Source organism: Dipodomys merriami, unplaced genomic scaffold, assembly GCF_024711535.1.
Source record: "Dipodomys merriami isolate MVZ:Mamm:240054 unplaced genomic scaffold, mDipMer1.0.p SCAF_98, whole genome shotgun sequence".
Lineage (NCBI taxonomy): Eukaryota > Metazoa > Chordata > Mammalia > Rodentia > Heteromyidae > Dipodomys > Dipodomys merriami.
Window position 1 is genome coordinate 2,612,879 of NW_027206601.1, and position 17,745 is coordinate 2,630,623.

Here is a 17,745-nt window from a genome sequence, read left to right on the forward strand (position 1 = left end):
GCTGGGCCATGGAGTGTCATTCTGGTGGCTAATGGTACTCCAAGAGCTGGCAGCAGGAGTGGGGCTGTGAAGGCTGTTCTGTTGGTCCTACTGTGGGCACCAGTTTGCTAAGTTCACCCCAAAAAGCTGTGGGTATGACAAGGCAGTGGGAACAACTGGAGAGGGCTGTAGTAAGTAGAGCAAAGCCTGGTGAAACAGACAGGGCCACGTGGGAGGGGCCAGTGGGAGCTATGGGTAATCAGCAGCAGGGGCTAGGTTCTGCTGGAGGTTGTTTGGGGGCAGCCCAGTTCAGTGTGTTTAAAAATCCAGAGCCAGACTTTCTGTGAGGGTTAGCAGGGCTGGGAACAGCAGCTGGGAGGAGCAGTCTATCATAGGGTGGAGGAGCTGAAGGGACGTGGGAAGAAAATAGGTTCAAATGGGGTTCCTATGGATGCACCATCCTCTGACCTCTTTCTTGCCATTGATTTGGGTGGTGGTCTATAGAGATAGGGTTCCTCTCCCCCCAGGGCATTTCTCATTCTTGGGGGAGGCATCTGCCCCCAGACAACCCCCTGGCAGCTCACAGAAACAGGCCATGCGGTTCCAGGGCTCTGCTCCTGCTCAGATCTAATTCTTCCTCTTCTCTCTCAGGACCCGTTTCCTTGGTACTGTTGAGCCCGCTATAAATGAACAGTGTTCTTGAGCCTTCAGCAAGGCAAGGACTCAAAGAGTATTTTCTTGTTTTAATTAGCTTTATTTGATTTTAAAAGCCTTATAACATGCTTGGTGCCTGGGGACCTCAGGATCCGAGCAAGTTACTCAAATCACTTTCTACTAAGACATCCCTCCCACACCAGGCAGTCCGCAGGTAACTTTGGTGTTCAGACAAGGTTCATGGCTGGTCTCCAGCAGAAACTCAGCTTGGGATGCCCAGAGCCCTTTCCCTGCCCTGATGTAGCTGCCACCCATCCTCCCCACCTATGCTTCCGGAAAAGCAAAGAGGCCTTCAGCCCTCTATGGGCTCCACATGGAGTCCCAGGCTATTCATTCAGTTTCCTCTGGGTCTGACCAGAGAGGTGCAGCTTCCATCCTCCAGAAGCCTGTCTACTTACAGGGGAAAGCCTTGGCAAGTTGCCTCTCATGCTGGGCCTCCAGTGGGTTCCACTCCTTGTTGGATGGCTCTAGGAGTCCCCTCCTTCAGGGATGCTATAGGGAGCCCCCTCTTGCTGACCCTCTCACCAAAGACTAGCCAAGTCTTCTCTCACTGACTTTTTTGTAACCATTCTCGTCCTACACCACTCAGCTGCACAAGGGCCCGAGCGCCAGCAATTCCATTGTCCACTGCCAACCTGTGCCACTTTTTGGTCATTTCTGATTCTTGTGTCACAGGCTCAATGCTGTGCCTGGCAACAAGATCGAAGGCTCTTGTTGGGCCCTGTCTGTGGAAAGCCACGTGGGAGGGGCAGAAACGTGTAGATAAATGACTCTAATCAAGAGAGAAACTTAAATGAGACCCATGTGGGAGAATACTAGAGGATGTTGACTTTCTGTAGGGCCTTGAAGAATGTACAGGAGTTGTCCTGCAGCAGCAGGCACAGACTCACATTGTATACCAGAGACCTTTGTGTTGTCTCCATAATTGTGGGTTCTAGAGGGCAAAGTGCTCTGGGTCCACCAGGAAGATGGTAATGTCATTGTCCTTGGAGATGTCAGGGACTTAGTTGTGGCCTGCATGGCATATGCCAAATGTGCTCAAGGCCCTTCCCAGAGGTGTCCTGTGATGACATCTAGCAACTAAAAGTGCCTCTGGGGAAGAAGACAGACGGGTGAGCAGCTGCTAGCCAGGTGCCTGCAGTGGGAGGGGGAGGGTCTTTATGGAGAGGGGCTGTTCTTGAATAGCTTCGGAAGGACAGAAGAGGTGGGGCTGAGATGCTGGATGCGAGGCACAGTGACAGGACCTTCTTACCTCACCACCTGGCAGCCACCTTCTCCTTCTGGGGGTATCTAGGTCACTGGATGGAGACCCTGTCCTCTTCTCCTCACAAAAGCCACTCACTGCCCTGGCCTGTGACAAAGAGTCAGGCCTCCTTTACCTCTGGGCTCTATCTACAGAGTTGGCTGCCCCATTCTGTGCTTGCCACCGTTTCTGGCACATGGTGGGCAGCCCAGTGCCCCACTTACAGTTCTCCTTGATATCTTCCTTCTTCAGGACCTATTCCTGCCTCCTTCCTTGCTGTGCAGCTTCACTGACCCCTGTTCACCTCCCCTGATCCATGCCAAGATAGATAGCTTCAGAGCCTTCTGCAGAAGTAAAATGAGTGTTTGACCTTGGCAACCCCTGACCCACCCACCTGCTGAAAGCCTCCATCATTTTGTTCCATGCAGACACCTTGTGCTGGGGAAGGTTGTGGCACACAGCTGTTACTTGTATTCTCACTGGGGTCTGGACATCAGCTGAGAGCCTGCTCTTTCAATGGAGGAGGGGTAGTGGATGTGTGGGCTCCACCTGGGCACAGTGCCTGGCATCTCAGGTCATCAGAGACTGTGATCCTGATGTGTGGATCACTGAGGCTCAGCCCTCCAGTAAGATCCATCCCATGCGCCCAGCTCGCTTCAGGACCTGGCTGGGGATGCTGCCAGCCAGGCTGCAGGCACTCTGGGCTGTCAGTACAAATGGCCATTCAGGGCAGAGCAGAGGCTCTCAGCTCTGCAGAGTCCATAGGTGAGCAGTGGGTAAGAGTGGGGCAAGTTTCTCCCTAGTGCCAGGAGGCCCTTCTGTTCTGACATACAGATGAGGGGCTGAGATGTGCATGGAGGGTTTTGGAAGTGAAGGACAGATGATTAAATCAGAGCAGGCAGCAAGCCCAGGCCATCTTCTTCCCCATGCTGTCTCCCAGGAACAAAACCTGTGCAAACAAAAACAATCCCCTCTCTTTACATTTTTCTTCAACAGGAACATTTTGAGAATGTAACTGACACATTTAAGTGAAAAATGTCCAATGGAACAAAAGGCTTCAGAGTGAAGTACTGTGACTTCCCTACCTCCTTTCCCCTTCTGAAAGCCCCTGCAGCCCTGGGGCCTGGTTGAATTTAAAAAGCAAGGTACAGCAGGGGTGTGGTGGCTACACCAGTAAAATCTTGCATTTAGGAGGCAGAGGCAGAAGAATCATGAGTTTGAGACCAGCTTGGATAACAGAGGGAGACCCCATCTCAAAACAAAACAAAAATGTAGCTCAGTGGCTGCTTGCATCCCTGATCATAATAACTTGAGTCAGTTGGAAAATATTGAATTAGATATAGTGTGAAGATTTATTTTTCCCAAGAAAGCAAGAAGTACATTTTTACAAAGATTTGCCTCAATGGATTGTACCAAAAAAGAAAACAAGTTCATTGTCAACCACTGTGTTCTATCCTGGGTCCTTGCGGGACAGGTCCCTCAGGCCACCCCAGCCACAGGGGCATCAGAGGCAGTGCTCTGAGTGGGTGTCAGAGGAAGTGGGCACTTGGGAGTACAGACAGGTCACTGGTATACCAGGGCTTGGCTTCCTCCCTCCTGGGCTCCAGTCTAGGAAGAGGAATGCCTCTGAGGGCCATGATCAGGGCCTCCCTTGATAGCCTCTGTCTCTAACCCATACCCCTAAGCTCTGATTCATTTTGTTGACACATACTGGCTATTGGTATATGAATGTCACCCCCTCCCCAAGACTCTATACCAATACTATCTCCTAGGGACAGTGGAGGGTCTCATGGGCCCCTCTCTTCTAGCCTTGCAGTTTAATTCCAATACAGCTGGGCTCTGGAACTAGTGACCTGGCCTTCCTGGACCTGGTATGGAGCACCTGAGGGTACATTCTGAAAGTTTGTAGGGCTGGAGCCTCATCCCAGCTGATTTACAGCAGAGTCCATAGGTTTAGCTGAAGTTGAGTGGTATCCCAAGGGCCTCCATTCCAAGATTTGCCCCAAAAGTTGGCCCTTGTCTTGCTGATGACCAGTGGGGTGGGGTAGGAGCCATTTGGGAGGGACACAGGCCTTCTTTGATCCCTGGCCAAAGGATCCCTGCCCAGCCCAAGGCCTGGCCAGTGGCTAGATGCTGAGTGTTTGTAGGAGATTAATTGGCTCTCTCTTTCTCCCTGTCTGTCTTTGTCTCTTACCCTGCTTCCTCCCCAGGGGGGCTTTCTCTGTGGTCCGACGCTGTGTCAAACTCTGCACCGGCCATGAGTATGCAGCCAAGATCATCAACACCAAGAAGCTGTCAGCCAGAGGTAGGGCCGGGCATGTCCAGCACAGCCACAGTGGGCGTTGGGTAGGGGCAGGGAGACTGATCCTGTGGATGGGTTTGCAGGTGGGGCTCAGTCTGATTTGGCTTCAGAGGTCATAGAGTAGAGGCTGTGGTGAGGGGGATGTTGGTGTCTTTGGGAGTTTCTGAGGGACATGGGGGCCCTTACCTTCAGACCCAGGATGACCTTCACTGTCTGATTAGGATTCTTGGAGCCTCAACTTGGCTTCCCCTTCCCAAGTCTCTGCCCCAGAGCTAAGAGGACAGGTATTGACTGTAGTAAAGTAGAGGGGCCTCTCTCCCCAAGAAGGCCAAGGGTAATTACTGACTCAGAGTCTCAGGGAAATTGCAGGGCTGCTCTTGGTGTCTTCCCTCTGATAGAGTCCTGGCACTGAGCACTAGGAGGGGCGGGGGTAATGGACAGCTTTGTAACTGAGTCTTCTAGGCAGTGGGAGGGCCTAAGGAGGCCACTGTGGACTCACAGGGGTATGTGGCAGGGTCTGTGTGATGCTAGCCTTGCAGCATCCTGAGCCATGTTGGGGCTGAGCAGACAGATCCACCCTCCCAGGGTCAGGGGCACATCCTGTCAGAAACCAGAGTCAGTCTTCAGTGAGTTCCATGAGGATGAGACACAGATATGAGTGGGCTAGGTGTGGGAAGAGTCCCCAAGGGGGCTGGGATGGGGGCCTGACAGGGCTGTGAAGGCAGGGAGTGGGTGCCTCAAGATGACATTGCCACCTCACCTCTCTCCTCCCACACCCACCCTCCTCCCACCCCTCCTAGGACCTGGCTAGTGGCCCTAATGAGCATCCACACACAAATCCAAGCTAGTTGGGAGCCAAGGATCTAATTCTTCCTGACAAGGCCAGATGTTGAGTGTGAGCAGCAATGGAGCCTTCTCCAGTTGGCAAGTGTGTATGGGGGGTGAGGTCTACAAGAGCTACTGTTCACAGCCCTGTGACCAGTCCAGGGGGCTCACACAGCTGGCCTGCGATGAATTTGAATTCCTGCTGTGTACCAGACCAGCAACCCCCCACCAAGTATTTCTTCCTCTTGGGAACATTCCCTGAACCCAGGCAGGGGATCCTCCAGAACCTAGGGCGCTCTTGTCCCAACTTCTACCCTGGTGCTAAGTGGTTCCAGGGCTGGTCAGTCTCTGTGTGAGTTCCTGGTTCACCAGGACCAGGGAGGGTGATGCTGTGCAGAGGCCTGGGTAGGGAATGAAGCCAGGCAAGTGCAAGCCACAGCTTTCTACTAGCCTTCAGATGAGGCAGAGAGATGCTTTTAGGGGTAGGAGCCTGGATGTCCCCTCTTCTGAGACCCTTCAACGGGCTAGATGTCGACTCTGAGCCTGTGGTGGGCTCTGCTGGCCTCTCTCAGGCCTGGCTTTCTGACAAGGGTGTGATCCAGTGCTTGGGGCTTTGAGTGACCTGGGATGAGTCCATGGCTGGTGCAAGGCTAGTTCCCAGGCTGTGAATCTTATTCAGGTGACATCTCTGAGGCCTGGACATACCTCACCACTCACAGAACTCTACTGTGGGGAGAAGCTCTGTGAGGAGAAGCAGCCTTAGGCTGTGTGTGCATGCCTCTGTGTGTGTGTGTGTGTGTGTGTGTGTGTGTGCACATGCGTGCTCCTGTGTGTACAGGGCTGTGACAGGGTATGTGTGCATGTGTTCATGTTTAACTTTTTCAAACATTCTTAAATGTAGAGAAAAATGACACAATAAACTTCAGTCTATTTCACTTGTGCCCTAGACCTCAGCCCATCCTCTGACCTGCTTGTAAGTGCTTTGGTACCACAGGGTTCTAAAGACAATCACATACACTGCCTCACCTAAACCCAGCAGTAGTTCCTGGATATTGCAAATCACACAGCACTGTTACTGGTTCTGGTTTCTGGTTTCTGGTTATCAGAGCTTCATGGAGGGGTGCTTCTGGGTGGATGCCTGGCACTAGCTTTGGCTGTCATGTTATGACTTAAACTTCACTTTCCCCAGTCATAGAATAGGGCTAAAACTACACAAAAGTATGTGCAGTGGCTTGAGTGGCCCCATTCTCCGCCTTGCTGTCCCCCTTTCTTGACAGTGGTGACTCCCTGCTTCAGCGGGCCTTGTGTGGACATCTCTGTAGCATTCTGGTGGCACCTGCAGACTCCAGGCCCTTTATGCAGACCTTGGGATGTTTTTCCACTGACACAGCTAGCTCACCTGGAGGCCTCCCCAACACCCATCCCAGAACCTAGGAACTCCACTCCATCGCAGAGCCCCAAACTCTCTGCCTGTTCGGTTCTGTGTTCTCCCTCCTATAATGCCCTTAAAGAGGGAATGTGGGGATAGAGTCTCAGAAAAATAACGAAGGAAAGTTCTAGATGCCTGTACCCCATCTCATATTTACACCAGAACCAACATGAGGACCTCACCTCATTTCTTCCAGCATCTCTGGCATCCCCATGACTGTGGGGTACAATATCTCTGCATCTGGGGCAAGAGGGAGCTCACTAGGCTCAGCTGTAGAGAGCAGACTGGCACTGGATACACCAAAGCCACGGCCACCCAATAACTGACAGTACTCAGAATCACACTCACTATGCCATAAGCTCGAACAGTTGGATTTTTAAATTTTAATACTTAATTAAATAGAGAATTGTGAAACATTCAAAGTCTGTGAATGTGCTAAATAATTAGAGATTATTGAACTACTGTTAACAAAAGCAGTTAGAGGAAAATTAATTGACTGGGGGGGGGAGTAAAGAGATTATTAGGTACAGAAATCTTAGAAACATTTTTTTGTTATTGCCTCTCCCTGCCCCACCCTGCCCCGCTGCTCATATTACATAGCTGCTCCTGGGTGGTTCCTTGTGTCTCCATGATGCCCTTCGTGGAGGTGAGCCTGCACGTGCTCACTCCTAGTGCAGCTGCTTAGGAGGCAAATGCAGAGGTGACCCCTGGTGAGGCACCGCATATGGGGGATCACAGGGATGGTGAGGGGGGCTTCACTGGACCACCTCTCCACTCTGAAGCAGGGACTTGTATGTGCTAAGGGCCACCCTGCTGCTCCTCTTCCATCCTCAAGGTCAGCAGTGGGCCCACAGAGGCTGAGACCCGAGCCTCCCAGCTGGCAGTGAGGGTGGTCTCTGGGGTTCACCCAACTGGGGCTGACTGAAGTTCGGTCCAGTGAGCAACTCATAAGTAGGTGGGGGTGGCAGGTGAGGCAGACATCCCAGAATGGAGTGTCCATCACCCAGCACCTAAACAACAGGTGAGGAAATCTGGCCGAGTTCTGAGGCTTCCCTCCACACACAGGCTGGCCATTGCTCTTCTGGGCACCTGGCCTCCCCAAGTCTCCCATGACTTCCTTGCTGGGGAGGGGGACAAATTCGGGGAAAAGGCGGGGATCTGTACTCCTGCCTGAGGCCTGTCTGCGCCAGCACCAGCTCGCCACACCTAGCAGTGCGCCTTCCTGTGGCCTCGCGACCCACAGCCCAGAACGACCCCTACCCAAGGGGATCAGCTGGGCTGGCCCTGGAATCCGCGGAACTGGGTTAATGGAGATGCAGCAGGGCAGTGCAGGCCGGCCGCGCATGCGCGGAGGCTGCGTCTGCCCTTCCCGGACCCTGGGCTTCTCTGTCTTCTCTCTTCCTCTCCGTCCCCTTTCCTCTCCTCCCCTTCCCGGATCACAGCTCCTCCCTCCCCGTCCCGCTCCCTCTCTCCATGCAGCGCTCCTCCTGATTCCAGCCGTAGACCTTTCTGATGTTCCTTTGCTCGGGCTGGAGGTTATGGGTAAGGAGCGCTGGGAGCGCTGGAGGTGGGGTGTTTGGAAGCCTGGTGGGGTCCCCGTTAACATCCCAGGGGCCAACCTCCAAGGACAATAAGGGAGCCAGGCTGGCCAGCTAGATTTAGCCGTTAAATTTGAATTTCAAAGAAAAATGAAAAAAATTAAGTATAAGCATATTCACATTGAAAATTTATTTAAAATGTTTGTCTGGAATTTAAATTTACCCAGCCATCCTGTTTCTCTGGCAACACAAAACAAGACCATGGAGTAGACAACTTTTTGGGAATGAGTTCATTAATTCAGCAGCTACTGAGAAAGGCTTTTGAACATTAAACCCAGAGGAAGGAGACAGTGAGGAGCCCCTGGCTGCAAGGCAGGGAGGGCTGGGCCCCAGAGCCCCCTGCTCACAGGTACCAGGATATGCCTGCTTGTATGGACACAAGTCCCCGGATGTAGCTGATCTGGTCCAACATCTGGTTTCAGAGCTCCTTGGCCCCTGAGGGGCAAATGTCCCATCTCCTGTCTGTTGGGATAGGGAGGGTTAGAGGGTTCATCCTGAGCCAGGGAGGGCAGAGGAGTGGTGGACTTCCCTGGCCCTAGTTATCAGGAAGATCAAGGAACTCCAGGTCCTGCCTACATCCTTTTTCTGCTGTTCCTGAGTCCCACGTGGGTGGCTCACCTTCTTGGGGGGTGGAGTTGGGGACTGAGTGGTGATAGTTGGTTGACATCACAAGAGGCCCCTGAAGGCAGCCTGGGGGGGGGGAGGGTAGAAATACTGGGGGCTATCCTGGGCCCTCTGCCTCAGTCTCCTCTTCTATAAAATGGGTGAGAAGGGGCCCTAATGCTGCCTAGAGCGGACATCCCCCCAATCTGGAGACATCCTGACTGTCATCCCCGCCCACCTTAGATAAGTGCAGTGCCAAAGAGTAGATGGGCTCTGCGGTGAGGCTGCAGTGTGGTGTCAGCTCACCCCTCCTTGTCCGACTTTGGGCCACCCCAAAGGGGACAGGGCTACCCGAGGCTTCTGCTGTGAACATTAAATCCTTAAGTATCATGCTTTCAGTACTGTTACAATTAAAAAAATTGTGTGAAATGTAAGATCAATAAAACTAGAATGTTTTTAAATTCTTGCAAAAAAGGGGCTGGGAAGGTGGCTCAGTGGTAGAACGCTTGCCTTGCATGCATGAGGCCCTGGGTTCGATTCCTCAGCACCACATAAGCAAAAAGAAAAAAGCCGGAAGTGGCGATGTGGCTCAAGTGGTAGAGTGCTAGCCTTGAGCTGAAGAGCTGAGGGACAGCGCCCAGGCCCAGAATTCAGGCCCCATGACCGGACCCCCCCCCAAAAAAAAATAAATTCTTGCAAAAAAAGAGAGCAGATTTCCCTGGAGTAGTCAAGAGTTGGGGTGCTGACTGACTGACTGTCAGCAGCCAGTGAGCACCTTTACTTGAGTCACCTCCTCTTCACTGGTTGGTGAAGGCAGGTGTCCTGTCTACAGGATGACCAGTACAGGTGCTGACAATGGACAGATGAGAGGGACTGCAGAGACCAGGAAAGAGGGTGCATGCACCTGGGCCCCTCAGGCTGATCTGGAGCATGAAGTGAAGCTGAGGGAGGCAGGCAGGCTTTGGTGACCAGGAGAAGTGGTCCAAGTGTCCACAGAAGAATGTGCTTCACTGTTTAAATAATTTCATGAGCTGTAAGGAATGAGCAGGAACTATGCCTGGTCCCCTCGGTGAGGGAGTTGCCTGTCAAATCCCCAGTGGCTAAGTGCAGGACCTGTGCTTAGACTGGTTGAGACCTCCCTGGTGTCTCTGCATGTCAAAGCAGCACCAAATACTGGCCTAAAATTTAGGCCTTACACCACTGCCTCATACTAAATGCCACAGGTTAGCAGTGAAGGAGAAGTTAATTCACAAAGCTGAGCGCTAGAGATAGTTCTCATTCTCATTTAGGGCACCGGGAGTGGCTGCAAGAACATGGAGGAAATGCAATAGGGGCCTCTGCTATGTGGCCCTACATGGGCCATGCAGCACCCTGTGTGTCCAGACCCCAGAAGGCGGGGTCATTGCATGTGATTGACAAGTCATTCAGAGGTCACAGCTTCATCGTGGCAGCCTTCCTGTGCAGAGAGCATTGTGCAACCACATTGATTTTCAGGGTCCCTCCAGAGCCTCTCTGCCTTTCTTTGTGCCAGTGGGGTGTCAGGCAGCAGCAGGACAGGCACACAGGCACCCCTGCCTCATGGTGGTTGCTGGCTGACGCTGTCATGGTAATTGCTAGTTACTTTCTTAAAACAAAAGCCACAGCCAGAGCTGCCTTTTTCTATCTCCTCCGCCTGTGTCCTCTAGCCTCAGGTGGCTGCAAGGTCTGGATGGGTGTTCTCTGAGACCCCATTGCTAGTGGTCAAGCAGGAGGGGGTGTGTGCTTCCACTGCTTCTAGCATCTATCTCTGCCTCTACCTGGCCTCCCTGCATCTGCACATGCATGGAGAATTGGGGTGACAAGATAATAACCTTGCCTTGTGGAGTGCAGGGAGTCTCTCCTGGGCCTTCTCTAAAGCCAGACCAGAACTAGCACTCAGTGGGCAGGCAGGGCAGAATTGGGAATAATTTTCCTTTCAGAAGGAGTACCCAGGACCTCCCTGTGACCTTCATTCAGCCCCAGCACCAGCTGTACCCTGAGATTGGTCAAGCAGGCCTGCCATGTGACCAGAGATGACCAGTATGCAGGCTGGTTTAATTCCATGTGAACCAGCCACAGGAATCAGGGGGCTGCCACAAGCCCTTGCCTGGTTGATATTTTTTATTTCCTTTTTTTTTCTTTTTGATGGGGTTTGAACTCAGGGAATTGAGATTACTAGGTAGGTGTTCTACCACTTGAGCCACACTCTCATCCTTTGTTTGCTTTACTTTTAAGATAGGGCCTCATGACCCTCCTGCCTATGCCTCCCAGTAGCTGGGATTATAGGTATAAACCACCATACCTTTTTTTTTTTTTTTTTTTTTTGGTCAGTTGTGGGGCTTGAATTTTGGGCTTGGGAGCTGTCCCTCAGCTCTTCAGCTCAAGGCTACCACTTGAGCCACAGCACCACTTCCTGTTTTCTGGTGGTTAATTGAAGATAAGAGTCTCACAGACTTTCCTGCCTGGGCTGGCTTTGAACTGTGGTCCTCAGTCTCAGCCTCCTGAATAGCTAGGATTACAGGCGTGAGCCACCGGTTCCCAGCTCAGAACGTTCTTTTAATCCAACCTGGTGGCTTTCTATCAAAAAGGGTGGGCTGCAGGGTTCCTGAGTACACTTGCTTGAGTGTGAACATGGTGTTAAGCTCGGTGGTGGGTCAGGATGTGTGAGGCAAGCACATGTGTGTGGGTCTGTTGGTGCCTGATAATGCTCAGAATGCTCCTCGTGGTCCTGTGATTTGAACATATTGGTATTTCTGATTCTTGGAAGCTCTTGGGCTGTGAGATGCAGGAGCTGAGAAAGACAGTGCTGGTCACAGGGGGACCGTGGTCTTGCCAATTGCTGAAGAGACAAGGAGTAAGGCCCTGACCCCACTGTGGCCTGGAATGTTGGACAGGTGCAGGCTTCTTGGGGGACAAGAAGAGGAGGGCCAAGCCTGGCGTGGAGGCACTCCACCTCTGGATGGGGTGGGACTGGTTGCCCAGCCTCAGTAGTGATCTCTGTCCCCCTGCCACTTAGGCAGGGGCTGAGTGCTGGAATGTGGCCTGGCCATCAGGACATCTCCAGCCACTCCTCATCCAGTGTTCCCATGGCTATCTCAGGGCAGCATGCAGGTAGGCCGACATCTCTCAGCCTTAATGATGTTGGTCTCAAACTTGTGATAGCTGGCTTGGCCTGGGGGATTGGGGCTCTGGAAGCTGAGGTCAGGCTCTCCTAGCCGCCTGTGCCCAGACCAGGGTGATGGGGACAGGCCCTCCTACCGACCGACTGACTGGGTCCACATTCTCAGGTCCCCTCTCCAGTCACACTGCATATCCTTGAGAGCCACTCTCGGGCCTGGGCCCCACCTCTGCTGCTGGCAGGTGGTCCCTGGGAATGAGGTCTGTGGTATCACTAGTGACCTCCCAGGGCTTCCAGAGGGCAATGGGGACATCCTTGAGCATCCGTCATACACCAGGCACATGTACCCTCTGCATATGATTTTGTGATCAGTCCAGAGCATTCCCTTGGGACCCCGAACTGTCATTGTTCCTCTCATCCAGATGATGCTGGTGGAGGGAGGGGATGGGAGAACAGTTCCAGGCCACATGGCAGGTGAGACTCAGAACTGAAGCAGCTCCAGGTGGGCTCTGGTCTTAGGTGACCATGTTTGGGACTACTTTCACTCAGCTTCCTCCTGGTTCCCATAGTTCCAGAGGCCCAGAAACATGCTTGGGGGCTAGCAGAAGGCAGCCCCTCCTTGCAAGTGGGCCTCCTGTCTCTTTCCTGCCCCTCCTCTGCTCCACCCAGACTCCTCCCTTGACAGCCTGCAGCTGGGTGCCACCCACATTCCTCCTGTCCTCTGCTCACTGGCTCCTCTCACTCGCCACCCCCATCCCTCTCTGCTTTGAGTCACCCCTGCCAGGGAGCAAGGAGGTGGCATAAGGATGGAGGATGGTGCCCATGGCCTGGGGTAGGCATGGAAACCTCTACCAACATCACCTGTACCTCCCTCCCACCAAGACCCTCATGGCTTCAGAGAAAGGAAGAGGAAATGATGGAGTGAGTAGCAGGGATTTACTAAAAAATGTCACCTCAGTTCGTCCTTTGGAGCCTGATGCCATGGCCACCAGGTACCATTCCCATTGGACATGAGAATTCCTGGGTATTGCAAAGTGGCTGCCACTCCTGCCCCCTCCCAGCCCCCTATTCCTGGCCTCTCAGGACATCCTTAGAATTAAACAGATTATCACCTGAAATGTGTGCAGAACAGATGGTGCCTGTCGTGTGGCGATGCTCCAGAAGGATGGGTCACATGCTGTGTGGCACCTTGGGGCAGCTCCTGACTGCGCCTGTCACCGTTAAGAAAGTGGCAGATAGGAGAAGCCCACTGCCCTCGCTGAGCCCTGCAAGCATCACACCAAGGCCTCCCACGCCTATGGTTCAGCACTGGCCATTCCCTGGGACCCATGGTTCTGTGCATCAGTGATAACTTGACCTTTAGTTTGTGTGATGTCCTGGTGGATGTAACCAAGTGCTGCCCTGCCTGTGACACCAGGAGTGCTTTGCTTTGCTCCAGCCTCAGCAAGTGTATGACCCAGGCTGTCTGTATGACACAGACTCTCTGTTTTTCAGACTACTGTGGGGAGAAGGAAAAGAAGAGCCTTGTCATCAGGCCTTTGACTGCTTCCCTTATGCCAACATTGGGGTATCTCACCTTCCTCTATAAGCACTGGCTTTGCTAGCCCCCCTCCACAGTGGTATCTGAAGGAGTAAGCAGGATTCCTGAGTTGGGGGGGGGGGAGGCTGCGGGCACCAGCAATCACTGGCCCGTACCCCCCAGAGGAGCAGAGGACATAGACCAAGGTCCCCTCACAGAGCCCGTGAGCCTGGAGGAAAGACCTTGGCTTTGAGGCCCAGTGAGCACCTGCTCTGTATGGTGTGTGGGAGTGCCTTTGGTGGGAGCTACTGACACCCTGCCATGAGTCAGTGTGTGGGTGTGCAGGGCTCGGCTGGGGCTACTTCCCTTCCCCATCGCTTGGTGGCCCCAAGCCTTTCAGGTGTGCCAGCGTTGGGTCCCACACACTCTGCTGACCTTGAAGCACCTGGCAGAGCAGACAGCTGAGCAGGCCAGGACTCCACACTTGAGATGGGGGCGGTGTCACCTAGAAAAGCTCCAGGGCCTCGGCATTCCTGAGGGTGGATCTCAGGAGGTAGCGCTTTTCATTAGAATTCAGGCAGGCGGGTAGATAATTGTAGGCTCCAGTTTAGTTTGATCTTTGAGTAAAATTGTGGGGCTTTTTTTGGTATTTTTGTTTTTTTTTAAATCTATGCTTTTATGGGGATATAAATGAGTGCTGTATTGTATCTGTGGGGTATTTTCTCCGGTAGGAGCATTAAATAGCGCATCTTTTGCTGGAATTTCTCTAGGTCAGCCTCCTCAGGAAGCAGGTGTGTGTGTGTGTGTGTGTGTGTGTGTGTGTGTGTGTGTGTGTGTGTGTGTGTGTGTGTGTTTCACCATCAAAGAGAGGGTAGACATTTAGTCTTGCAAGGCCCACCCTGTGCCACAGTAGGAGATGCTTGGGTGCCTTTGGGAACGAGAGCTGGAGTGCATTTGAAGGAGAGGGAGGCAGGACTTCTGGTCATTCCACCTAAGCTTCTGCTGTCCCTCCACCCAAGGGCCAGGCACCAATACTTCCACAAAAGCATCAGGTGCTGGTGAAGAAACAGATGGGAGCTGGGGTGCACAGGGCAGGAAGTTTGAGGGCCTGTCCAGTGGGAAGAGGGAGAGCCCGCTGGATGAGCTCCAGGGAACATGTATGTCTGCAGGCATATATGGAAGAGCATTTGCATATGTGTCCCACAACCCTATATCATATAACACCCATCTCAGGACAGATGACTCCTGAGATGACTTGGCCAGGCCTTCCTGCAGATGGACAGGGACCAGACTTCAGCCTGGCTTGGACACCTTCTAGGCATCCTTTGTAAACTGGCACCTGCTGAGGGCTGAGGAGTTCCCTTGGTGAGGAAGGTGCTCCCCCCCCCACCATGGACTTGATTGGCAGATTAATTATATGTGCTTGCCTTCTGGCAGGCATGGGGGCAATGGACACTAGTGCCTCTGCCGGGTCTCGGCGGGAGGCAGGCGCTGTCCTTGGTGCTGAAAATCCTCTTGCCTTTCTCTTGGCTATGTTGTGCTGCAGTGGGAGGCTGAGTGTTCAAGGCTACACTGGGAGTGGAAGGGGCAGCCTGGGAACTCTGACCCCTTGCTACACCACATTCTGTCATGTGACTAGATCCCATGGATCTCTCTCCTTCTGTCACAAGTGGGCTTCTGCTTTTTTGGCTTTCACAATCTCCATTAGCTTTTTAAAAGCCTCTTTGGCACCTTTGTTTGAAATATAAAACTTATGACTAAATAAATGGATCCATTTTTGGAACCCCCATGGAGAAAGTTCCTGAGGAACACCAGTTCCTGGGAACTGGGGATCCCAGTGTCTGCTGGCTGGGGCCTCTACAACTCCTCTGTCCAGGGCCACTCTGAGGCCTGTGCCATTGAGAGTGGTATAAGCAGGTAAGCAGATGTGTTGTTCTGCAGAACCCACCATTGCCACAGAAGAATGACTTTGACTCCAAGAGAAAGCTTCAAAGAGTATGGAATCAAGGCAAATAAGTGAAGGAGTAAATCTGCAGCACTGTCTATTCTTTCAATCAAGCGGGGAAACTTTCAGCCTAGAGTTAATCTACCCACTGCCTCCCATAGGTGTCCCTGCCCCAGGTGCTACCACTTGTGGCTCGGAGGTGCCCATACCCAGCAGGTGAAGTCAGCCTGAAGGGTGCCCCAGGGCCAGGCCAGGGGTGGGCATGTCCTTTGGCTTGGGGTTGGTGACTGCTGCACACCCTTGTGGAGCTATCATGCCATGGCTGCTGTGAATCCTCAGCTACTGGGGCACAAGGTGATGCCTTGTCCTTTTCTGTCCCCAGATCACCAGAAGCTGGAGAGAGAGGCCCGGATCTGTCGCCTGCTGAAGCATTCCAACATTGGTGAGTGACCCCAAGGTGGTGTGTCTGAGATTCACTGGCTGAACACCTGGCAAGAGTGCCCAGAAGCCTGGGCTGGCCTCATCTCCAGCATCAGGGAGTCTGGTCCTATCAAGAAGGGGAGGGCATTTGGCAAGTGAACCACCTGTCAGCCCTGCCTGCCTGTGTCTGGGTTAGATGGGAGCCAAGATTTTCATGGGGCATTGATTCCCCCAGAAAACCCAGCTGCTCTACATGCCAGCTCCTTCCTGGAGCCTCAGAGAAGTCCTGAGCTGGGTCATACATGCAGTTCCAGTCCCTGCAGAGACCCAGGGGTGCAGACCCTGGTCAGTCGGCTCAGATCTCCTAGGTCACTAGGTTCTGCTCATGCTTTGCCTTCCTGCTACACATGTGCACACATGCATGTGCACAAGCACACATGCATCTGTGTCCAACTCTGGCCCTCTGAGGACAGCTGGAAAGGGGTGGAGTCCAAGTGCCCCCTCTCCCTTAAAATTAGAGATGCTCTGCCTCCTCCCAGGGACCTGGTAGGAGGAGCCAAGATGACTCATAGGGGCAGGAGCACTGGTATGAACTGTAGAGACCCTCTTTTCTGACACAGCCTGCTTGTGTAAACCAAGACCTTGATGGAAGCCCACCACACGCTCCTGGGCAGACTTCCCATTTGTGACATCATGTAAATGATGCTTACTTCATACAGTTGATTCATGTGTATGTTAGTGATCTGCACCACAGAGCAAATGACACCAAAGTCCTTACCACCTAACACAGGTGTACTGGAGAGTCATTCGGCCAGCTTGGCAGGCTTTCATATACCTGTGGTGGAGCTAGTGAAAACACATGTGTGGGGCTTTTGTCCAAAAAATATTGAGGCTTATGCCAGGCATAGATGACTAATTTCTATAGTCTTAGCTACCCAGGAGGGTGAGATCTGAGATTCATGGTTTAAAGCTAGCTTAGGCAGGAAAGTCTAGGAGACTCTTTTCCCTAATTAATTACCAAATGGAAATGGAGCCATGGCTCAAGTGCAAGAGCATTAGATTTGAGCACAAAATCTCAGCAACAACACTCAGGCTGTGAGTTCAAACATCAGGACCAACACACACACACACACACACACACACACACACACACACACACACACACACACACACACACACACACACACACACACACACACACACACACACACACACACACACACACACACACACACACACACACAATTACTGAAGCCAAGGCTGGTGACTCATGATTGTGATCCCAGCTATATCTAGTAGTTATTCCTTTGTCCCCTGGAACCTCTTTGCCCATGAAAAGCTTTCCCTGCTCAGTCAGGGAAAGAGGAAGCCTAGTAGCAGGGACCCCAGGATGGAACAGAATGAGGGACCCTGTCCTCCCCCTCCCATGGAAGACTGAAAGCAGTGTATCAGCCTGGGTATGATTTTACTCTGTCTTCTGATCCAGGGCTTCCCAACAGGACTTGGAAGACACTGCTGGGACCTTATTTTTGCCACCTCTGGATGCCATCAGTGTTACTTGCCTGCTGTTTTTATTTAAATAGATTTTGTGACAATTCACTCTTTTGCTCAGGCCAGTCTGTGAATTCACAGGTGTAATGTGCTAGTTAGGTTTTCTTCTAAATCATTAAAATAAGCACCTATTTTAAAAATGTTTTTTTAAAAACCCCAAAAACACAAAAAAACAACGTTTTATAGCCAGGCACCAGTGACTCCCAGGAGGCTGAGATCTGAGGATTGTGCTTCAAAGACAGCCAAGGCAGGCAAGTCTGTGAAACTCTTATCTCCAATTAACTACCAAAAAGCCTGAAATGGAACTATGGCTTAAGTGGTAGAGACTAGTCTTGAGCAAAATGCTCAGGGATGGGGCTGGGAAGGTGGCTCAGTGGTAAAGCACTTGCCTTGCATGCATGAGACCCTGGTTTCAATTCCTCAGCACCACATAAGCAAAAAGAAAAAAAGCCGGAAGTGGCGCTGTGGCTCAAGTGAGTTG

General features: G+C 52.4%; 1 protein-coding gene across 6 annotated transcripts in view; it reads left to right on the top strand.

Annotated features, from left to right (window-relative positions):
• The window catches only part of Camk2b (calcium/calmodulin dependent protein kinase II beta), an 85,172-nt gene that overhangs the window by 33,847 nt on the left and 33,580 nt on the right, over nt 1-17,745 (top strand). For all 6 annotated transcript variants that reach the window (XM_070014535.1, XM_070014539.1, XM_070014540.1 and 3 more), the window contains exons 2-3: nt 4,147-4,241; nt 15,676-15,735. In XM_070014535.1, the coding sequence (XP_069870636.1) occupies nt 4,147-4,241; nt 15,676-15,735 (155 nt within the window). The remainder of the gene's footprint in view (nt 1-4,146; nt 4,242-15,675; nt 15,736-17,745) is intronic.